At 45.5% G+C, this 21,055-nt stretch overlaps 1 protein-coding gene across 1 annotated transcript in view; it reads right to left on the reverse strand.

Annotated features, from left to right (window-relative positions):
- The window catches only part of LOC138249549 (interleukin-1 receptor accessory protein-like), a 2,044,856-nt gene that overhangs the window by 35,145 nt on the left and 1,988,656 nt on the right, over nt 1-21,055 (reverse strand). The window contains exon 7 of the mRNA XM_069203498.1: nt 9,722-9,796. Within this exon, the coding sequence (XP_069059599.1) occupies nt 9,722-9,796 (75 nt within the window). The remainder of the gene's footprint in view (nt 1-9,721; nt 9,797-21,055) is intronic.

A 21,055-nucleotide genomic window follows, 5' to 3' on the forward strand; every position in this document is an offset into this window, starting at 1 on the left:
CCTGTCTGAGGGGTTGGCAGCAGCAGCAGCTGCAGTGAAACCCCAGGAAAGGCAGTTTGGCAGTACCAGGGTCTGTGCTACAGACCACTGGGATCATCGAATTGTGCCAACAATGCCAGGATGGCATAGAGGGGGCAATTCCATGATCTTAGACATGTTACATGGCCATATTCGGAGTTACCATTGTGAAGCTACATATAGGTATTGACCTATATGTAGTGCACGCGTGTAATGGTGTCCCCGCACTCACAAAGTTCAGGGAATTGGCCCTGAACAATGTGGGGGCACCTTGGCTAGTGCCAGGGTGCCCTCACACTAAGTAACTTTGCACCTAACCTTTACCAGGTAAAGGTTAGACATATAGGTGACTTATAAGTTACTTAAGTGCAGTGTAAAATGGCTGTGAAATAACGTGGACGTTATTTCACTCAGGCTGCAGTGGCAGGCCTGTGTAAGAATTGTCAGAGCTCCCTATGGGTGGCAAAAGAAATGCTGCAGCCCATAGGGATCTCCTGGAACCCCAATACCCTGGGTACCTCAGTACCATATACTAGGGAATTATAAGGGTGTTCCAGAAAGCCAATGTAAATTGGTAAAATTGGTCACTAGCCTGTTAGTGACAATTTGAAAGAAATGAGAGAGCATAACCACTGAGGTTCTGATTAGCAGAGCCTCAGTGAGACAGTTAGTCACTACACAGGTAACACATTCAGGCACACTTATGAGCACTGGGGCCCTGGTGAACAGGGTCCCAGTGACACATACAACTAAAACAACATATATATAGTGAAAAATGGGGGTAACATGCCAGGCAAGATGGTACTTTCCTACAGTTACCCTCCGTAATGGGTCAGTATACAGAGTCAGTCGATCCGCCATCAGCCAGGGTAGAACAGCAAAGTCTCAGCAAAGAGGGGAGAAAGTTCTTCCCTCCTAAGAAGGAGAAGTAAATGTTGGGTAAAGAGGATGGTTCAAAGTAAGAAAAAGTCTCTCAAAGTAAGGGATTAAGAGTAACGGCAAGGTAATGGCCTCAAGGAACAGCAAAGAATGGCAAAAGAGAGGACGATTTCTCCTTGTGACATGCCATTATATTAAGTCCGTCGAACAGACCCTTAATTTCCAACTGGGCAAAATCTGGCGCACCACTATCTCTGTCCAATAGTTGAGTGGTCACCTTACTAGAATGTTCACCTGACAGTTCTGCAGTTCATTGGCTCCTGTAATTTACGTCTTCATTGGGTGAGATGGCAGGTAAGAAAAGTTACACGCACGGCATCAGTCAGTAGCTCCATTGTCTTTACCAGTTCGGGCGACCTTGTACCTGTTGCGAATTACACAGCAAGGAGCAAGAATGTCTCCTTGAGCAAGTCGGGTCTCATGAGAAAGAATTTACTACGGTTACACACACATTTCCAGCTTCTGGAAAAGTACAGCTACACGTCTTTTGGAAGACAGCACATTACACGTTAGAAAAACACATTTAATATGAGAGCAGGCAGCTAGGCCCAGACTCTTGCTAACTAAGGCCTAGTGTCTAAATTAGCAAATCCTTACTACATGATTCATAAAGCTGATATAAATCCACACATTAGTACATCATTAATTCGTCATTAGTCAAACTCATTAATCAACATATACATTGGTGGCCACTCTCCGTGGGCACATTTCAAATGCGTACATTAAAACATATTAATGCGTTTTCTATGCGGTTTCATTGTGCCTTAATTTGCAAGCAATTCATGTTAATCTCGCTTACAAAAACTACACTCCAACACAGGCATATGTATTAGGTCACAAACTATGAGCACTGGGGTCCTGGCTAGCAGGATCCCAGTGAGACAGGCAAAACACACTGACATATAGGTTTTTATCTATGAGCACTGGGGTCCTGGCTAGCAGGATCCCAGTGACACAGTAAAAACACACTGACACATACTCACAATAGGCCAAACGTGGGGGTAACCATGCTTGAAAGAGGCTACTTTCTCGTTCTGTTCAGCAAATGACAAGTGTATAACAGTCATAGCACTGCACAAAACGTTGGACAGAATGTATGTTTCATTGTTACAGAGTACCATGTGTGCCAAAACCTAAAACCCTTCAAAGTTTTTGATGTGTTCTATAGGGAACTTAGGTCAGTCTTCCCCACTGTGTTTACCTTAGTTTCAAAGGTAGATATGCTGACACAGTTTTGGGAATGTAAGCTAAATCCCAAAGCCATCCACAGATACCTTCCAACTTAAATCCACAAAGTGGAAGGAATTGGATGTAACAAAACCAGTGTGCTAAAGGCACATGAAAGACACATCTTTCCGAGTCTCAGTTGGATGCCACAGGAGGAGTTAGTAAAGGCTCACTTGGCACATTTGTTGTATTAGTCAGGACTTCTAAGGAGACAGAGACTAAAACTGGTAGGAAAAGCCTAGACTATGTATGCTTTTATAGGGATATCAAATAGGTAGAAAGCAGATAGAAAAGGTACAAAAACACATAACACCGCCCCCCATACTTCATGTGAGTCACATTTGTGGCCTGCTTGCCATGTTCACCCTCTGTCAGAACGTGGTAGATTTCTAGTTTGTCATCTGACAACTGCTTTGCGGTCACAGCATGTGATAATTAAAAACAATGGTTCTCATAGGTATCATTCAGTACAAAATTCAGGATGAGCAGCCCCATCTCTGGAGGCACCTAATGCAATTCACAGACAAAGCAACACAAAATTAGCACCATTTTGATTCTTTAAGAAAATTATATTCCAGACCTGAACTTTTAACATATGTATAATGAAACAAATCTTCAGTTTTCTCGTCATATGTGATCCCAGTGCAGTGCGTAAAAAACCACAACCCGAAAGTGCACAAAAGATGTGAGAATAAAGTACAGAATTTCCCTGAGTGCTTGTGGGTGGAAACTCTGATATGTGTTTCTCTCAGTCGGTTTTCTGTAGATTGTGGTGTTAAGCCTACCTTCATAGTGTTTTATTGTCAGATCCCTGGAAGCTGTCTGCTGCTTGGCACAGTAGCAGGTGGAGTACAGATTATTCTGTGTGCCATTAAGATATGTCACAAAGTGCATATTTCTGGCTTCTGTGTCAACCCAATGACAAAAATGTAATCTGGCGTTTCCAGCAGGTGATAGATGTTTGAAAAGGATTGTTATCCATCAGTACATATGTGTAATCAAAGGCATTCACAAAAAATATTTGCCAAGTTAAGGGCAAAACCTAACCCACAGAGGTCCCAAAGCATTGTAGATAATGCTAATTTTTATACTTGAGGTAATTGTCAGGGAAATAGTCAGAAGCTCTAATATAAAGCCAGTTAGAACTTGTGTGGGCCTTGGACGAGTTTTAAGTATATTTTCTATTAGTTTAATACTTTGATGCTGGGGAATGTTGGTATACAATGAAACAATGCCCAAAGTGACCAGCATTTCTCTAATAAGATCGTCAGGCATGTTGTCTATGAAGTCAAACGTGTGTGCTGTCACATTTGTATGTTTCTTGCTTAGGGATAAAGTCCTTTTAAAAACAATTCTCATATTCTCCCAGGGGTTTAAGAACTGAGCCGCATCCTGAGAGCATGGGCCTATGAGGGGGTTGATGCTGCTGCTGGTGCACCTGTACTTGGGGTCAGTCCTTATCAAGAAAGTCATATTCCTTTTTGTTAAAGAACCCTTGTTCCAGAACTTTGCATCACTGAAATGTGATGAAAATGTGTTTTTGTAGACAAATGTTGATGTTTGCAAAGGATTCTGGATGACAGAACCTGATAAGAGCCCCACAAGTCACCCCATTCTGGATTTCTGTAGGTTTCTAGTTTTAAAAAATGTATAGGTTTGCTGGTTTCCCTAGGTGCCGGGTGAGCTGGAGGCCAAAAGCCACAGCTAGGCATTTTAAGCAAAACGTGTCCGTTTTCAATGGAAAAATTTAATGTGTCCACGTTGCGTTTTGGGGTGTTTCATGTCGCGGGCACAAGGCCTACCCACACAAGTGAGGTACCACTTTTATCGGGAGACTTGGAGGAACACAGAATATAAGAACAAGGGTTATTGACAATTGTCTTACTCTACATTTGTGCCTTCCAAATGTAAGACAGTGTTTGAGAAATAAGTTATTTTGAGACATGCCCTGTAATTCACATGCTAGTATGGGTACCCCTGAATTATATAAATAACCACTGCTTCTAAACTCCATATCCTGTGCCCATTTTGGAAATACAAAGGTTTCCTTGATACCTATTTCTCACTCTTTATATTTTATCATAAGATTTGCTATATACCTGGTATACAATGAAAACCCATTGCAAGGTGCAGCTCATTTATTGGCTCTTGGTACCTTCGGTTCTTGACGAATCTACAATCCCTAAACATCAACGCAACCAGAAGGGTCCAGCAGACTTCACAGTATCTTGCTTTTGAAAATCTGCCATAGCTGAAAAAAAGGTTTCTGATGCAAACATAGACTGAAATGGCTATTTTTTCAAATCAAATTCAATATTATTTTATTTCAGCTTTTATTTTCTATATGAAAACCTTGAAAGTTATACACAAATGACCCTTGCTAAATTTAGAATTTTAACTACTTTTCAGATATGTATAACTTTCTGGGAACCACCATTGGTTTCATACCAATTTCTGTCACTAACTGGAAGGAGGAAGAAAGCAGAAAGATAGGAAAAATGCGGTATGTCCCAGTAAAATGCAAAAACGGAGTTGAAAAAAGTGGTTTTCCGATTCCACTCTGCCTGTTCCTGAAAGCTGGAAAGTCTGTGACATTAGCACCACAAACCCTCTGTTCATGCCATTCGAAGGGAAAAAACAGATACTTTCTTCTGCAGACCTTTTTTTAAAAAAAAAAACAAATTTTAGCTGTATTTTGGCTGATTTGTCGGTCCCCACCAGGGGAATCCACAAGCCTAGGTACCTTTAGAATTCCGAGGATGTTGGAAAGTGCAAACTATCCCAAATAGCCTAAAAAATGCTTAGCGCATGGAGGGAAAAGGCTTAGCAGCGAAGGGGTTAATACTACTACTACTACTACTAAGAATAATAATAATGTTATTAACTAGGAAAGTACATTTGTTTTATGTTTGGTGCTCTCTACCTCACTCATTGTCACTTCCCATTATGTGATTACCTGTGATGTACGTGGTGGCACAGTCACTTGATAATAGCTCCTGATGTGACATGACTTATCTTGGTGTTGGGATGGCTCAATGATTGAACAAACAATTCTATGCTAACCCCCAAACAGAAAGTTGGACACCTCTGTTCTGAATAACCCCTTTAGTGCGCTGTTCCAAACAAACACCACCCAGAATTACCCATTATTTTTTCTACACATCCAAAAAGGTCATCAGTGAATTGCATCATCGTTTTTGCATCATTTGCAGAATGCAAGATGCTGGAGGAATGAACTACCACACACTATATTGGTGTTTTGGAAAAATAGGAATAAAGGGCCATGTTTATAAGGGAGTTCAGTTGCTCTTGCATCACGCAACGTGGTGCATTTGCAAAGCAACTCCAAAATGCGATTTATCAAGCAACACAAGGCCACGTAGCATGGCCCTGAGTGGCTTAGTAAATCCAGAGTAATGCAGCGCAGAGCAAATCGCCACAATGGCATAGAGGGGTAGGTCACAGCATTCCTATTGTGCTGGATGCCTTTCACTCCACATCTGGCATCATCTCAACCATCATTTAAGGGGCCATTTACTTACTAAAATTGGGTCAGATTTTAGAGATTGTCAGACTAGTCATGCTAAGCGTGGACTTTCCCCATACATTTTGCCTGGCTGCCTCATATTTTTACTGATTCTTTTTGTTGGCCTTAGGACTCAGCAGTTTAACACTGCTGGCCAGTGCTAATGTACATGTGCTTCTCCCCTAAACATGGTAACATTGGTTTATAGACAACTGGCAATTTTAATTTACTTGTAAGTCCCTTGTACCGTAAACCCAGGGCCTGTAGATTAATTGCAACCAGTGGGTCTGAAGCACTGATTGTGCCACCCACTGAAGTAGCCCTCTAAACATGTCTCATAACCTGTGTGTGAAGTGTGACTGCCACTTCAGGTTGGCATTTAAAACTCCTTGCCACGCCTGAAACTACCCTTTTATTACATATACGTCGCCCCTAGAGTAGGTGCTATGCAATTAAAAGGTAGGGCATGTACTTTTAATTCTTACATGTCTTAGTAGTGAAAAACTCCCAAAGTTATTTTCACTACTGTGAGGTCTACTCCTCTCACAGGTTAACATTGGGAATTCCTTAACACACTTTTGAATTGTAATCCCTGATTAGAAAGGATTAGGGGTATCATGTTTCATATCTTTGGAACGGTAATAATAACTCCTTTTTACTGGTAAATTTAGATTTACCATTACTATTTTAGAAATGGCACTTTTGGAAAGTGGGCATTTCTCTGCTCTTACAGCTCTGTGTGCCTGTAGCCTGTCTCCAATACACATCTGGGGTATATGACAGCTGCACTTTGTGCATTCCCTCTAGACAGCCACAAACACAGGAAGGTTAGGTGTGTCTGAGTGCTCATCTGCATTCTGATGTCTCTTCCTCAGCAGGAAGGGCAGAAAGGGATGACACTCACACCTGAATAGGGAGTGCCCGTACCCACACAAAGCACTGAGTACCCCCTACTGATAGTCTGGAGCCACTTCAAAGACCCTTCTTTGATCTCACCTCCACTTCAAAGGCACATTTGGGTATAAGTACTGGGTCTCTGTCCCCACCAAATCAGACACTTCTGGACCTACAACTAGACTCTGTCAGAAGGACTGCTGTGCTGCATCAAGGGCTGTCACTCCACTGGACTGCTGACCTGGAAGAACTGCTTTTCTGCTGTGCTGTCCTGCAGCTCTCTGGCTTCCAGACGAAGAATTGGACTCTGCCTTGCAACCCAAGTGATCTCCGAGGGCTTGTTGGCTTTCCTCTTGTTGCCAGAGTCTCAGGGATATTAAAGTTTCTACCCTTGTTTCTGTGCCTGGTTCACTGGAGGTGGACCCAGATACGTGCACCAGTGAAACTGATGCATCTCCTGCCTGCTGGAAGCAGCAACCGAAGCATCAACCCTTCTGCATTAGCAGAACCAGCACATCGTATTTGGAAACAGCACTTCTACATTGCATCCTCACCACTTTGAAACCACCACATCACTGAAATTGCTAAAGGAAGATCGGCGCATCCCTTCACTGTGTGGAGAACCCAAGTGTATGGGCTTCAGAACTAACCCATTGACACCAATTCATATGATATCATAAGGTATACCCTACACTTTGAGGGTGACTTTTCAAAATTGTGTATTGTTGCATTTTACCAATACCATAACCCCAATCATTGGTAGACTGGGTTACATGGCCCTGATGAAGTGCCCAGATCTGCAGAGACTTTACATGGCATGAACATGTTGACCAACCGTCTCACTTTCCTGTGAGGTGTACCGGACCATTGTCTCAAGTACAAACACCCTTTGCTTTTATTTATAACAAGAGGTTCCATGTAGTAAAACTTTCAGGATCTCTTAGTTATTTTTATACCACACTTACACCAATCTACACACACGGCACCACCACTTACACTTCATCACATCATCTTATTTTAAAAGATCTCTGGCAAGGAGCCCCCTTGAGGGGCCCATTGGGTATTGCAGTGCCGGCTCAAGGAGGAGCTGCCCAATGATGAAGCATGACACCCACCTGGGTGTGTGAGGACTCTTGCTTCTGAGCAATCCATTCGCCCTGATCTGCTTGCCCAGACCTATCCGACCTACTGTATGTTTTGTTTTTCTTTTCTGACTCTTTTAGGAACTGCATACTCAAATTGCACAAATATGGATAAAGTGCCATATTTATAAGGGAGTTTGTCACAATGTGATGCATTTGCGATGCCACTCCAAAATGTGATTTATCAAGTATTGCAAAGCCACGCTGAGCAGCGACGAGTGGCTTAATAAATCCAGAATATTGCAACACGGAGCAAATCGCTGTATTGCATTACTCTGCCCGAGAGAGGCGTTCCATGGATGTTGCATGGGTGTACCCATGCAACACCCATGGATTTTGATGCATTCCCAGATTTACCGAAAGGGTTAGACCTGGGAAGGCACCAAAACTGCTACGCGTCCCCAGGTGAGGCAAAATGAGGAGAAACATCTTTACTTCTCCTTGTTTTTTCCTCTTTCTGTATGTGCTGAAGTCTGCAGTACAAATAGAAAGAGGAAAATGCCTCAGGGTATTGTTTTTATGCAGGAAGTTATTCCTTCCTGCATAATGACAATCCTCCTCACAATGCAGGCACCCTTGCACAGGGTGCCTGCACTGGTGCTAGACAGCCAAAATGGCACTAGTGCAGGGAAAAGACAAGAATGCACCATATTCTTTTAAATACGGCACATTCCTGCCCTTTCCCTGTCACGCAGCGCAGGGCAGCAAGGTGACTTGCTGCATGTGTGACTTTTTCATAAATATGCCCCACAGCTTTTATCATTGAACATAGAAGTCCGGATTTACTAAGGGCTTGCATTGCACGTCGCATCACCCTTAAGTCAGATTTACTAAGCCACGCAAGGCCACATAGCATGGCTTAGTAAATCTGGAGTCATGCAAGTCAACTCAAGTCACTGCCTTGTGTTACTCTGTGTTGGGAAGGCATTCCAAGGGTGGAGTGTTGGTTTCCACACATCCAGCCTTGGATTTTGGAGCATTCCAAGATTTACTAAAAATAATGAATCTGGAAATATGTCAAAAATCTATACCCTTCCAGTACAGGCGATATGAAGAAATATGTTTATTTCTCCTAGTTATTTCCTCTTTCTTTGTGTGTTGCATTCTGTAGCATGTACAGAAATAAAGAGGAAAATGCCTCTGAGGATTGTTCTGTGCAGGATGTGTCCCTTCTTGCACAAACACAATCCTGTCTGTAACACAGGCTCCCTACGATCATGGTGCTAGTGTACCTGCATTGGCGCTAGGCAGCAGTCCGTGCGCCATTGAAGAGAGAAAGCAGGAATACACCACACCATAGTATATATCGTGCAATCCTTTTCTACCCATTTGACGCAGTGCGGCGCAGTAAGTTGTCTTGCAGTGTTGCGCCAAATGTTTGTTAGTAGGGGCCACAGTATCTTGAGTCAGATACAATTCAGGCAATGTTGGGGTAGCTGGGAACAATCTATTGATTAATTAAACAGAGGCTGTTCAGATAATAACATATCTTTACTCAGAAGTCTTAAAATTATATTTTTTTTGCTTTTTATTATCTTCTAGACTATGGATGTCACTATGCTCTATGTGGCTTTCAGAATCTTATAACTTTAAAAAACACAAATAAAAAAATCCCTATTTACCATTCAACCCTTCAATACACCCATCAAGAACTTCTTCCATTCCTATATAAAAAGCCATACCAAATGTTTAATGGTCTTAGTCATTGAAATAAAGAGGCGAAACAGTCTAATCAAGTGAAGGTTTACTCTGATTGCGTTGTAAGAAGTCACAAGGCCTGACATTCCATTGGACCCGTTCAGTGGGACAATTCACAGCCTGCACATAGACGTTATGTGGGCAGGGGAGTACCCGTCTCCCCTTTAACTGAGATTTTATGATTGGAATATTTAAAAAATGTGTTCACTTAAGTCCGCCTTCACCCCGATAAGATTTTATCAGTGAAAGAATTAGAAAATGTAACTTCTGTACTCACCAATTTGTGTTTCCTGAACAAACAATTTACTTTCTAGAGGATGCAGTAACTTTGGTGGTTTGTCTGTTAGTGGTGCTGAAACAGAAAAATGAAACGTATAATTTGCATCATAGAGAGACATGCATATTTTGTTTGATTCTCGTGTTTTTTTCATTTAGTTCCCTCTAGATAATACAAGAAAATACTACATTCTCTCTTTTTGTGCCTTTTACTTGCTCTTACAACTCGCCATTAATGATGAGTTTTATACTTTGGTGTACCGTAAATATCCTGTTAAAGTGAAAAAAACATTAAACGTGTTGAAATAAGGTTATCACTAGCTATAATGGGCTTCTGTACGATCTGATTGGGTTATTGTAACGATTTGACTTTTCCTCCTAAATTTAGGTAAATCATTTAATTACTTCTTAGGTTTAAAAGATTTCTACTGAAAACAAAAACAATGAAAGACAATTTGCATAACTGGAAATTGACAACTTACACATGCCAGCTCTGTGTTGCACACATCTGTAAGCAAACCTACTTCTTTAAAAACATTTACAGCATATGGTTGAGAACAAAAATATAAGAAATGTATTTTCACGCTCTTTAAGATCACAGTTCCTCAACATTAGTACAGCATATTGTTAGAAATTGGGGAGCATATTTATAAGGAGCTTGCGCCGCTGCTGCACCCCTTTTTTGATGCAGCAGCAGCACATTCAGTGCTCCATATTCACAAAGTGACGCATCTGGCATAATGTGTCACTTTTCGCGGTCCTGCACTACAACCAGCTGTGTCAGGTAACGTTAATAATATGCAAGGTGGCCGTTCCCACTTAAAATCCAACACAGAACTGACACATTGTAGGAAACAACCATCTTGCCTGGCATGTTACCCCCATATTTCACTGTATATATGTTGTTTTAGTCTATGTGTCACTGGGACCCTGCCAGGCAGGGCCCCAGTGCTCATAAGTATGTACCCTGTATTTGTTCCCTGCGTAATGCCTGTCTCACTGAGGCTCTGCTAACCAGAACCTCAGTGGTTATGCTCTCTCTGCTTTCCAAATTTGTCACTAACAGGCTAGTGACTAAATTTACCAATTCACATTGGCATACTGGTACACCCATATTTAATTCCCTAGTATATGGTACTGAGGTACCCAGGGTATTGGGGTTCCAGGAGATCCCTATGGGCTGCAGCATTTCTTTTGCCACCCATAGGGAGCTCTGACAATACTTACACAGGCCTGCCAGTGCAGCCTAGGTGAAATAACGTCCATGTTATTTCACAGCCATTTACCACTGCACTTAAGTAACTCATAAGTCACCTATATGTCTAACCTTCACCTGGTGAAGGTTGGGTGCAAAGTTACTCAGTGTGTGGGCACCCTGGCACTAGCCAAGGTACCCTCACATCGTTCAGGGCAAATTCCCCGGACCTTGTGAGTGCGGCGACACCATTACACGTGTGCACTGTACATAGGTCACTACCTATGTACAGCGTCACAATGGTAACTCCGAACCTGGCCATGTAACATGTCTAAGATCATGGAATTGTCCCCCCAATGCCATTCTGGCATTGGGGGACAATTCCATGATACCCCGGGTCTCTAGCACAGAACCCGGGTACTGCCAAACTGCCTTTTCAAGGTTTGCACTACAGCTGCTGCCAACCCCTCAGACAGGTTTCTGTCCTCCTGGGGTCCAGGCAGCCCTGGCCCAGGAAGGCAGAACAAAGGATTTCATCTGAGAGAGGGTGTGAAACCCTCTCCATTTGGAAATAGGTGTGAAGGGTGGGGAGGAGTAGCCTCCCCCAGCCTCTAGAAATGCTTTGATGGGCACAGATGGTGCCCATCTCTGCATAAGCCAGTCTACACCAGTTTAGGGATCCCCCAGCCCTGCTCTGGCGCAAAACTGGACAAAGGAAAGGGGAGTGACCACTCCCCTGACCTGCACCTCCAAGGGGAGGTGCCCAGAGCTCCTCCAGTGTGTTCCAGACCTCTGCCATCTTGGAAACAGAGGTGTTGGGGGCACACTGGACTGCTCTGAGTGGCCAGTGCCAGCAGGTGACGTCAGAGGTTCCTTCTGTTAGGCTCTTTCCTCTCTTGGTAGCCAATCCTCCTTCCTAGATAGCCAAACCTCCTTTTCTGGCTATTTAGGGTCTCTGCTTTGGGGATCTCACCAGATAACGAATGCAAGAGCTCATCAGAGTTCCTCTGCATCTCCCTCTTCACCTTCTACCAAAGGATCGACCGCTGACTGCTCAGGAAGCCTGCAAAACCGTAACAAAGTAGCAAGACGACTACTAGCAACCTTGTATCGCCTCATCCTGCCGGCTTTCTCGACTGTTTCCAGGTGGTGCATGCTCTGGGGGTAGCCTGCCTCCTCCCTGCACCAGGAGCTCTGAAGAAATCTCCAGTGGGTCGACGGAATCTTCCCCCTGCTAACGCAGGCACCAAAAGACTGCATCACTGGTCCTCTGGGTCCCCTCTCATCCCAATGAGCGTGGTCCCTGGAACTCAGCAACTCTGTCCAAGTGACTCCCACAGGCCAGTGACTCTTCAGTCCAAGTTCGGTGGAGGTAAGCCCTTGCCTCCCCACTCTAGACTGCAAACCTGTGTACTGCGTGATTTGCAGCTGCTCCGGCTTCTGTGCACTCCTCCAAGGATTCCTTGGTGCACAGCCTAGCCTGGGTCCCCAGTACGCCGTCCTGCAGTGCTCAACCCTCTGAGATGGACTCCGACGTCGTGGGACCCTCCTTTGTGACTCTGAGCCAGCTCCGGTTCACAAATCTTCTAAGTGCCTGCTCTGATACTTCTGCGGATGCTGCCTGCTTCTGTGGGGGCTCTCTGAGTTGCTGAGCACCCCGTCTGTCTCCTCCTCCAAGGGGCGACATCGTGGTCCTTCCTGGTCCCCAGCAGCTCCCAAAAACCGGCTAGTGACTAAATTTACCAATTCAAATTGGCATACTGGTACACCCATATAATTCCCTAGTATATGGAACTGAGGTACCCAGGGTACTGGGGTTCCAGGAGATCCCTATGGGCTGCAGCATTTCTTTTGCCACCCATAGGGAGCTCTGACAATTCTTACAAAGGCCTGCCAGTGCAGCCTGAGTGAAAAAATGTCCACATTATTTCACAGCCATTAACCACTGCACTTAAGTATCTTATAAGTCAGCTATATGTCTAACCTTCACCTGGTGAAGGTTGAGTGCAAAGTTACTTAGTGTGTGGGCACCCTGGCACTAGCCAAGGTGCCTCCACATTGTTCAGGGCAAATTCCCCGCACTTTGTGAGTGCTGGGACACCATTACACGCATGCACTATACATAGGTCACTACCTATGTATAGCGTCACAATGGTAACTCTGAACATGTGTAGGAGGCTGGCCTGGCTTGTAGTGGGTACCAAAGGTACTTACACCTTGTGCCAGGTCCAGTTATCCCTTATTAGTGTAGAAGAGGTGTTTCTAGCAGCTTAGGCTGATAGAAGGTAGCTATAGCAGAGCAGCTTAGGCTGAACTAGGAGACATACAAAGCTCCTACTATACCACTGGTGTCATATGTACAAAATCATAAGAAAACACAATACACAGATATACTAAAAATAAAGGTACTTTATTTTTATGACAATATGCCAAAAGTATCTCAGTGAGTACCCTCAGTATGAGGATGCCAAATATACACAAGATATATGTACACAATACCAAAAATATGCAGTAATCGCAAAAGGAAGTAAGGCAAGCAGTGTAAAGTTACAATAGATTGCAATAGGAGCACATAGGTATAGGGGCAACACAAACCATATACTCCAAAAGTGGAATGCGAACCACGAATGGACCCCAGACCTATGTGAGCTTGTAGGGGGTCGCTGGGACTGTAAGAAAACAGTGAGGGGTAGAAAGATAGCCCACCCCAAGACCCTGTAAGGTAGGTGTAAAGTGCACCGACAACCCCCAGAGAGCACAGAAGTCGTGATGGGGGATTCTGCAAGGAAAACCAACACCAGCAATGCAACAACAGTGGATTTCCGGACCTGAGTACCTGTAAGACCAGGGGACCAAGTCCAAGAGTCACAACAGTGTCGAGAGTGGGCAGGAGCCCAGGAAATGCCAGCTGAGGGTGCAAGGAAGCTGCCTACGGATGGAAGAAGCTTGGTGTTTTGCAAGAACGAAGAGGACTAGGAACTTCCCCTTTGGAGGATGGATGTCCCACATCGTGAAGAAGCTTGCAGAGGTGTTCCCACGCAGAAAGACCGCAAACAAGCCTTGCTAGCTGCAAGGGTTGCGGTTAGGATTTTTGGATGCTGCTGTGGCCCAGGAGGGACCAGGATGTCGCCACTTGGATGAGGAGACAGAGGGGACGCCCTGCAGGTCAGGGAGCCCTCACAGAAGCAGGCAGCACCAGCAGAAGTACCAGATCAGGCACGTAGAAGAGGAGTGAACTGGAGTCCACGCGAAGTCAGAAAAGGGAGTCCCACGACGCCGGAGGACAACTCAGAAGGTTGTTCACTGCAGATTAGAGTGTCGGGACCCAGGCTTGGCTGTGCACAAAGGAAATCCTGGAAGAGTGCACAGGAGCCGGAGCAGCTGCAAATCACGCGGTACCCAGCAATGCAGTCTAGCGCGGGGAGGCAAGGACTTACCTCCACCAAACTTGGACTGCAGAGTCACTGGACTGTGGGAGTCACTCGGACAGAGTTGCTGAGTTCCAGGGACCACGCTCGTCATGCTGAAAGGGGACCCAGAGGACCGGTGATGCAGTCTTTTGTTGCCTGCGGTTGCAGAGGGAAGATTCCGTTGACCCACAGGAGATTTCTTCAGAGCTCCTGGTGCAAGAAGGAGGCAGGTTACCCCCAGAGCATGCACAACCAGGAAACAGGAGAGAAAGCCGGCAGGATGAAGCGATACAAGGTTGCAGTAGTCGTCTTTGCTACTTTGTTGCGGTTTTGCAGGCGTCCTGAGCAGTCAGCGGTCGATCCTTTGGCAGAAGGTGAAGAGGGAGATGCAGAGGAACTCTGGTGAGCTCTTGCATTCGGTCTCTGAAGAATTCCACAAAGCAGAGACCCTAAATAGCCAGAAAAGGAGGTTTGGCTACCTAGGAAGGAGGATAGGCTAGTAAGAAAGGTAAAAGCCTGTCAGAAGGAGTCTCTGATGTTACCTGATGGCACTGGCCACTCAGAGCAGTCCAGTGTGCCAACAACACCTCTGTTTCCAAGATGGCAGAGGTCTGGGGCACACTGGAGGAGCTCTGGGCACCTCCCCTGGGAGGTGCAGGTCAGGGGAGTGGTCACTCCCCTTTCCTTTGTCCAGTTTCGAGCCAGAGCAGGGCTGGGGGTTCCCTAAACCAGTGTAGACTGGCTTATGCAGAGATGGGCAGCATCTGTGCCCTTCAAAGCATTTCCAGAGGCTGGGGGAAGCTTCTCCTCCCCAGCCTTCTCACCTATTTCCAAAGGAAGAGGGTGTTACACCCTCTCTCAGAGGAAATCCTTTGTTCTGCCTTCCTGGGCCAGGGCTGCCTGGACCCCAGGGGGGCAGAAACCTGTCTGAGGGGTTGGCAGCAGCAGCTGCAGTGCAAACCCTGAAAAGGCAGTTTGGCAGTACCCGGGTTCTGTGCTAGAGACCCGGGGGATCATGGAAGTGTCTCACCAATGCCAGAATGGCATTGGGGTGACAATTCCATGATCTTAGACATGTTACATGGCCATGTTCAGAGTTACCATTGTGACGCTATACATAGGTAGTGACCTATGTATAGTGCACGCGTGTAATGGTGTCCCCGCACTCACAAAGTCAGGGGAATTTGCCCTGAACAATGTGGGGGCACCTTGGCTAGTGCCAGGGTGCCCACACACTAAGTAACTTTGCACCCAACCTTCACCAGGTGAAGGTTAGACATATAGGTGACTTATAAGTTACTTAAGTGCAGTGGTAAATGGCTGTGAAATAATGTTATTTCACTCAGGTTGCACTGGCAGGCCTGTGTAAGAATTGTCAGATCTCCCTATGGGTGGCAAAAGAAATGCTGCAGCCCATAGGGATCTCCTGGAACCCCAATACCCTGGTTACCTCAGTACCCTATACTCGGGAATTATATGGGTGTTCCAGTATGCCAATGTGAATTGGTGCAATTGGTCACTAGCCTGTTAGTGACAATTTGTAAAGCAGAGAGAGCATAACCACTGAGGTTCTGGTTAGCAGAGCCTCAGTGAGACAATTAGGCATCACACAGGGAACACATACATATAGGCCACAAACTTATAAGCACTGGGGTCCTGCCTAGCAGGGTCCCAGTGACACATAACAAACACACTGACAACATAAGATTTTCACTATGAGCACTGGGACCTGGCTAGCAGGATCCCAGTGAGACAGTGAAAACACCCTGACATATACTCACAAACAGGCCAAATGTGGTTATAACAAGGCTAGAAAGAGGCTACTTTCTCACACAACCCCCCCCCCCCCAAACAAAGGACAATAAGGCTAACCTTGGCCAGTTGAGACTTTATTATCTAAGTGGTGATAAGTGGAGAGTAGCTCTGCAATAGACTGGTTACTCCCTTTATCATCCACTATATGGTTACTTCCCTGTGGGGATGTAAACCACCCTGTTTGAAGTTTTTTAGCTAACCAACAATGTGAAGATATATTTTCAGAGTTTCTATCAGTAAGTTTTAGTTTAGAACGGTGGGAATTGTCCACTGGACCTATTTCTAGTGATGAGAATGCCAGACAGGGATGCTGTCTCAGTAAAGCCATAGCTGGGCAAAAACATTGTCCATATGGCTCTAAGAGAGAACAGGGATGCTGTTTCTCTTTAGTTGGAGCAGGGCAGGGATGCTGTCCTATCAGCTCCACACTAGGGCAGGGCTGCTGTCCTAAGTGTTGTGAGGCAGTGCAGGGTTTCTGCACTAAAGTTTCTCTGGGAGGGTTGGAGGGATGCTCCATGTTAACTACAATGGTGGATTTCTCACCAATATTAGTTATCCCACAGAGAGTTACTTCCACCTCAGGGAGTACAGCTATGCCAGCTGATGATTCCCTTGGTACAGGTGCCACCCCAGGAGAGGTTTCTCCCACCACAGGAACGGTATCCTGAATGGCAGGGTGGGTAGGGGAAACTGTGATACCCTTTTTACCTGTTGTTGGAGAAGGATCCTGAGTTTTCAGGCCTTTTTCTCTCCTTTGCTTTTTCATTTCAGTAGAAATGAGAGGGAACAATTCCTCAGGGATACCCAGCATGGCTGCATGGGTATAAAACTCTACCTCAGCCCAACCTGAGGTCTCTAGTTCATTACCTAAGAGACAGTCTACAGGTAAGCTAGGTGACACTACCACCTGCTTAGGGCCAGTAACTCCACCCCAACTAAGCTGAACTATACCTAAGGGAAGAAACATAGTGCAGTTATGGACATCAACAATCTTGTACTGTTGTCCAATGATGTGTTGTTCGGGAGGCACTAGGTTTTCAGTCACCAAAATGATACTGGCACCTGTGTCCCTGTACGCCTGGGCCTCAACACCATTTATTGAAACTGTCTGCCTGTACTTATCCATTGTAAGGGGACAAGCAGCCAGTGTGGGAAGGCCAATGCCACTAGGTGTGACAGAAACTGTCTTGGGACTGACTACCCCAGTTTCTATGATGGACCCCTAAGTGAACCCAACTACACCCTTAGTTTGACTGTTGCCAGCAGTCGCTCCACTATTACCACTACTGCTCAGGGCACTAGAGTTTGATGTATTAGTGGTGGTAGGCTCAGGGGGTTTACCTGGACAGGACTTATCCCCTGGCCTATGGCCTTTATTTTTACACACAAAGCACCAAGGCTTTTTAATGTGTGTATGTTGTGAAGAAGAGGAACAATTTGATTTATCCCCACCCCCTGAAGAGTGTTTAGGATTTGAAGAAGGATCTTTGGTTTTACCCTTATCCCCATGCTTATCCTGAGATTTCTCACCATCCTTCTTCTTGCCATCCTTGTCACCCCCTGTATGAACTTTTCTGTTCCCTCTTGTTCTCACCCATTTGTCTGCCTTCTTTCCCAATTCTTGAGGAGAGGTCAGATCTGAGTCCACTAGATATTGGTGTAACAAGTCAGACACACAGTTATTCAGAATAAGCTCTCTCAGAATAGGATTATACAGGCTTTCATAGTCAGAAACGTTACTGCCATGTAACCACCCCTCCAAGGCCTTCACTGAACAGTCAACAAAGTCTATCCAGTCTTGTGAGGACTCTTCTCTGGTGTCTCTGAACTTAATCCTGTATTGTTCAGTGGTTAAGCCAAATCCATCCAAGAGTGCATCCTTCAAAACTGCAAAATTATTGGCATCACTTTCCCTAACAGTAAGGAGCCTATCCCTACCCTTTCCATTGAAAGATAGCCATAGAATAGCAGCCAACTGCCTTTGAGGGACCCCCTGTACCATACAGGCCCTCTCAAGTGCAGCAAACCACTTGTTAATGTCATCCCCCTCCTTGTAAGGGGGAACTATCTTGTGCAGATTCCTGGAATCATGCTCTTTCACAGGATTGCTATCAGGAATACTGCTGCTGCCACCATGGGGTCCTAACCCCCATCTCTGTCTCTCCTTCTCCAGGTCTAGGGATTCCCTGTCTAGAGCCAGCTGTTGCTGTTTAAGCTTCAGTCTGGTCTCTTCCACTCTCAACTTTTTGAGTTCCCTTTCTAACATGTTGTCTTCAGGGTGGGTGGGTTGGGAATGTTTAGACACTGAGGATATATTGGAAGCAACAGAGGGAGACCTGTCCCTAACAGCTAGCACTCTAACAACCTGGCCTCCAGGAATAAAAGCATCCCTACTATGATGAGAGCTTCTATTACTACCAACATTGCTAGGTGGTCTGCTAAGGGGCAGATTTGGAAGAGAACCCTGTACACCTCCCTCAAGGGGTTCCCCTGAGTCAGAGTGTGAGCTATCTACTAACTTCTCAGATGAAGTGCCAGCTAGGGACTTATCATTCTCAATGAGCATGTTAAACAGAAATTCTCTAGAAGGGTTCTTTCCTACCACTAAACCTCTATCAATGCAGAGACTCCTTAGGCTCTTAAAGTTAAGGTTGTCATATGTTGTATTGACCATTTTAAGAGAAGTTCCTACATCAGACATGATAGAAGAAGGTTTAGAGACAGTGAGAAGAGAGAAAAAGTTTCAGGACTTTTTAAAGAACAGAAAAAAAAGTTTTTCAAACTTTTAGAAAGTTTAGGAGTACTTTTCAGCACTTAGCAGAAAGTGTAAGAGAAGAAAAGCAAAACTTTTTGGTTAGGTGTACATACACTGATCTTGTTTTGTATATTTTTCTCTTATGAAAAGTACAATATGACAAAGTGGTAAGTAGTTACAAGTACTTATCCCACCGCTGCACAACCAATGTAGGAGGCTGGCCTGGCTTGTAGTGGGTACCAAAGGTACTTACACCTTGTGCCAGGTCCAGTTATCCCTTATTAGTGTAGAAGAGGTGTTTCTAGCAGCTTAGGCTGATAGAAGGTAGCTATAGCAGAGCAGCTTAGGCTGAACTAGGAGACATGCAAAGCTCCTACTATACCACCGGTGTCATATGTACAATATCATAAGAAAACACAATACACAAATATACTAAAACTAAAGGTACTTTATTCATATGACAATATGCCAAAAGTATCTCAGTGAGGACCCTCAGTATGAGGATACCAAATATACACAACATATATGTACACAATACCAAAAATATGCAGTAATAGCTAAAGGAAGTAATGCAAGCAGTGTAAAGTTACAATAGATTGCAATAGGAGCACATAGGTATAGGAGCAACACAAACCATATACTCCAAAAGTGGAATGCGAAGCACGAATGGACCCCAAACCTATGTGAGCTTGTAGGGGGTCTCTGGGACTGTAACAAAACAGTGAGAGTTACAAAGATTGCCCACCCCAAGACCCTGTAAGGGAGGTGTAAAGTGCATCTACAACCCCCCGAGAGCACAGAAGTCGTGATAGGGGGATTCTGCAAGGAAAACCAACACCAGCAATGCAACAACAGTGGATTTCCGGACCAGAGTACCTGTAAGACAAGGGGACCAAGTCCAAGAGTCACGACAGTGTCGAGAGTGGGCAGGAGCCCAGGAAATGCCAGCTGAGGGTGCAAGGAAGCTGCTACTGGATGGAAGAAGCTTGGTGTTTTGCAAGAACGAAGAGGACTAGGAACTTCCCCTTTGGAGGATGGATGTCCCACGTCGTGAAGAAGCTTGCAGAGGTGTTCCCACGCAGAAAGACCGCAAACAAGCCTTACTAGCTGCAAGGGTAGCGGTTAGGGTTTTTGGATGCTGCTGTGGCCCAGGAGGGACCAGGATTTCTCCACTTGGATGAGGAGACAGAGGGGGCGCCCTTCAAGTCAGGGAGCCCTCACAGAAGCCGGCAGCACCCACAGGAGTACCGGATCAGGCACTTAGAAGAGGAGTGAACTGGAGTCCACCCGAAGTCAGAAAAGGGAGTCACACGACGCTGGAGGACAACTCAGAAGGTTGTGCACTGCAGGTTAGAGTGTCGGGGACCCAGGCTTGGCTGTGCACGAAGGAAATCCTGGAATAGTGCACAGGAGCTGGAGCAGCTGCAAATCACGCGGTACCCAGCAATGCAGTCTAGCGTGGGGAGGCAAGGACTTACCTCCACCAAACGTGGACTGAAGAGTCACTGGACTGTGGGAGTCACTTGGACAGAGTTGCTGAGTTCCAGGGACCACGCTCGTCAGGATAAGAGGGGATCCAGAGGACCAGTGTTGCAGTCTTTTGGTGCCTGCGTTAGCAGAGGGAAGATTCTGTCGACCCACAGGAGATTTCTTCGGAGCTTCTGGTGCAGGGTGAAGGCAGGCTACCCCCAGAGCATGCACCACCTGGAAACAGTCGAGAAAGCCGTCAGGATGAGGCGCTACAATGTTGCTAGTAGTCGTCTTGCTACTTTGTTGCAGTTTTGCAGGCGTCCTGAGCAGTCAGCGGTCGATCCTTTGGTAGAAGGTGAAGAGTGAGATGCAGAGGAACTCTGGTGAGCTCTTACATTCGTTATCTAAAGAATTCCCCAAAGCAGAGACCCTAAATAGCCACAAAAGGAGGTTTGGCTACCAACAAAGGAGGATTGGCTACCAAGACAGGTAAGAGCCTATCAGAAGGAGTCTCTGGCGTCACCTGCTGGCACTGGCCACTCAGAGCAGTCCAGTGTGCTCCCAGCACCTCTAAATCCAAGATGGCAGAGGTCTGGGACCAGGCAGTACCAGGGTCTGTGCTACAGACCACTGGGATCATGGAATTGTACCAACAATGCCAGGATGGCATAGAGGGGGCAATTCCATGAT

Source organism: Pleurodeles waltl, chromosome 8 (genome assembly GCF_031143425.1).
Source record: "Pleurodeles waltl isolate 20211129_DDA chromosome 8, aPleWal1.hap1.20221129, whole genome shotgun sequence".
Classification (NCBI taxonomy): Eukaryota; Metazoa; Chordata; class Amphibia; order Caudata; family Salamandridae; genus Pleurodeles; species Pleurodeles waltl.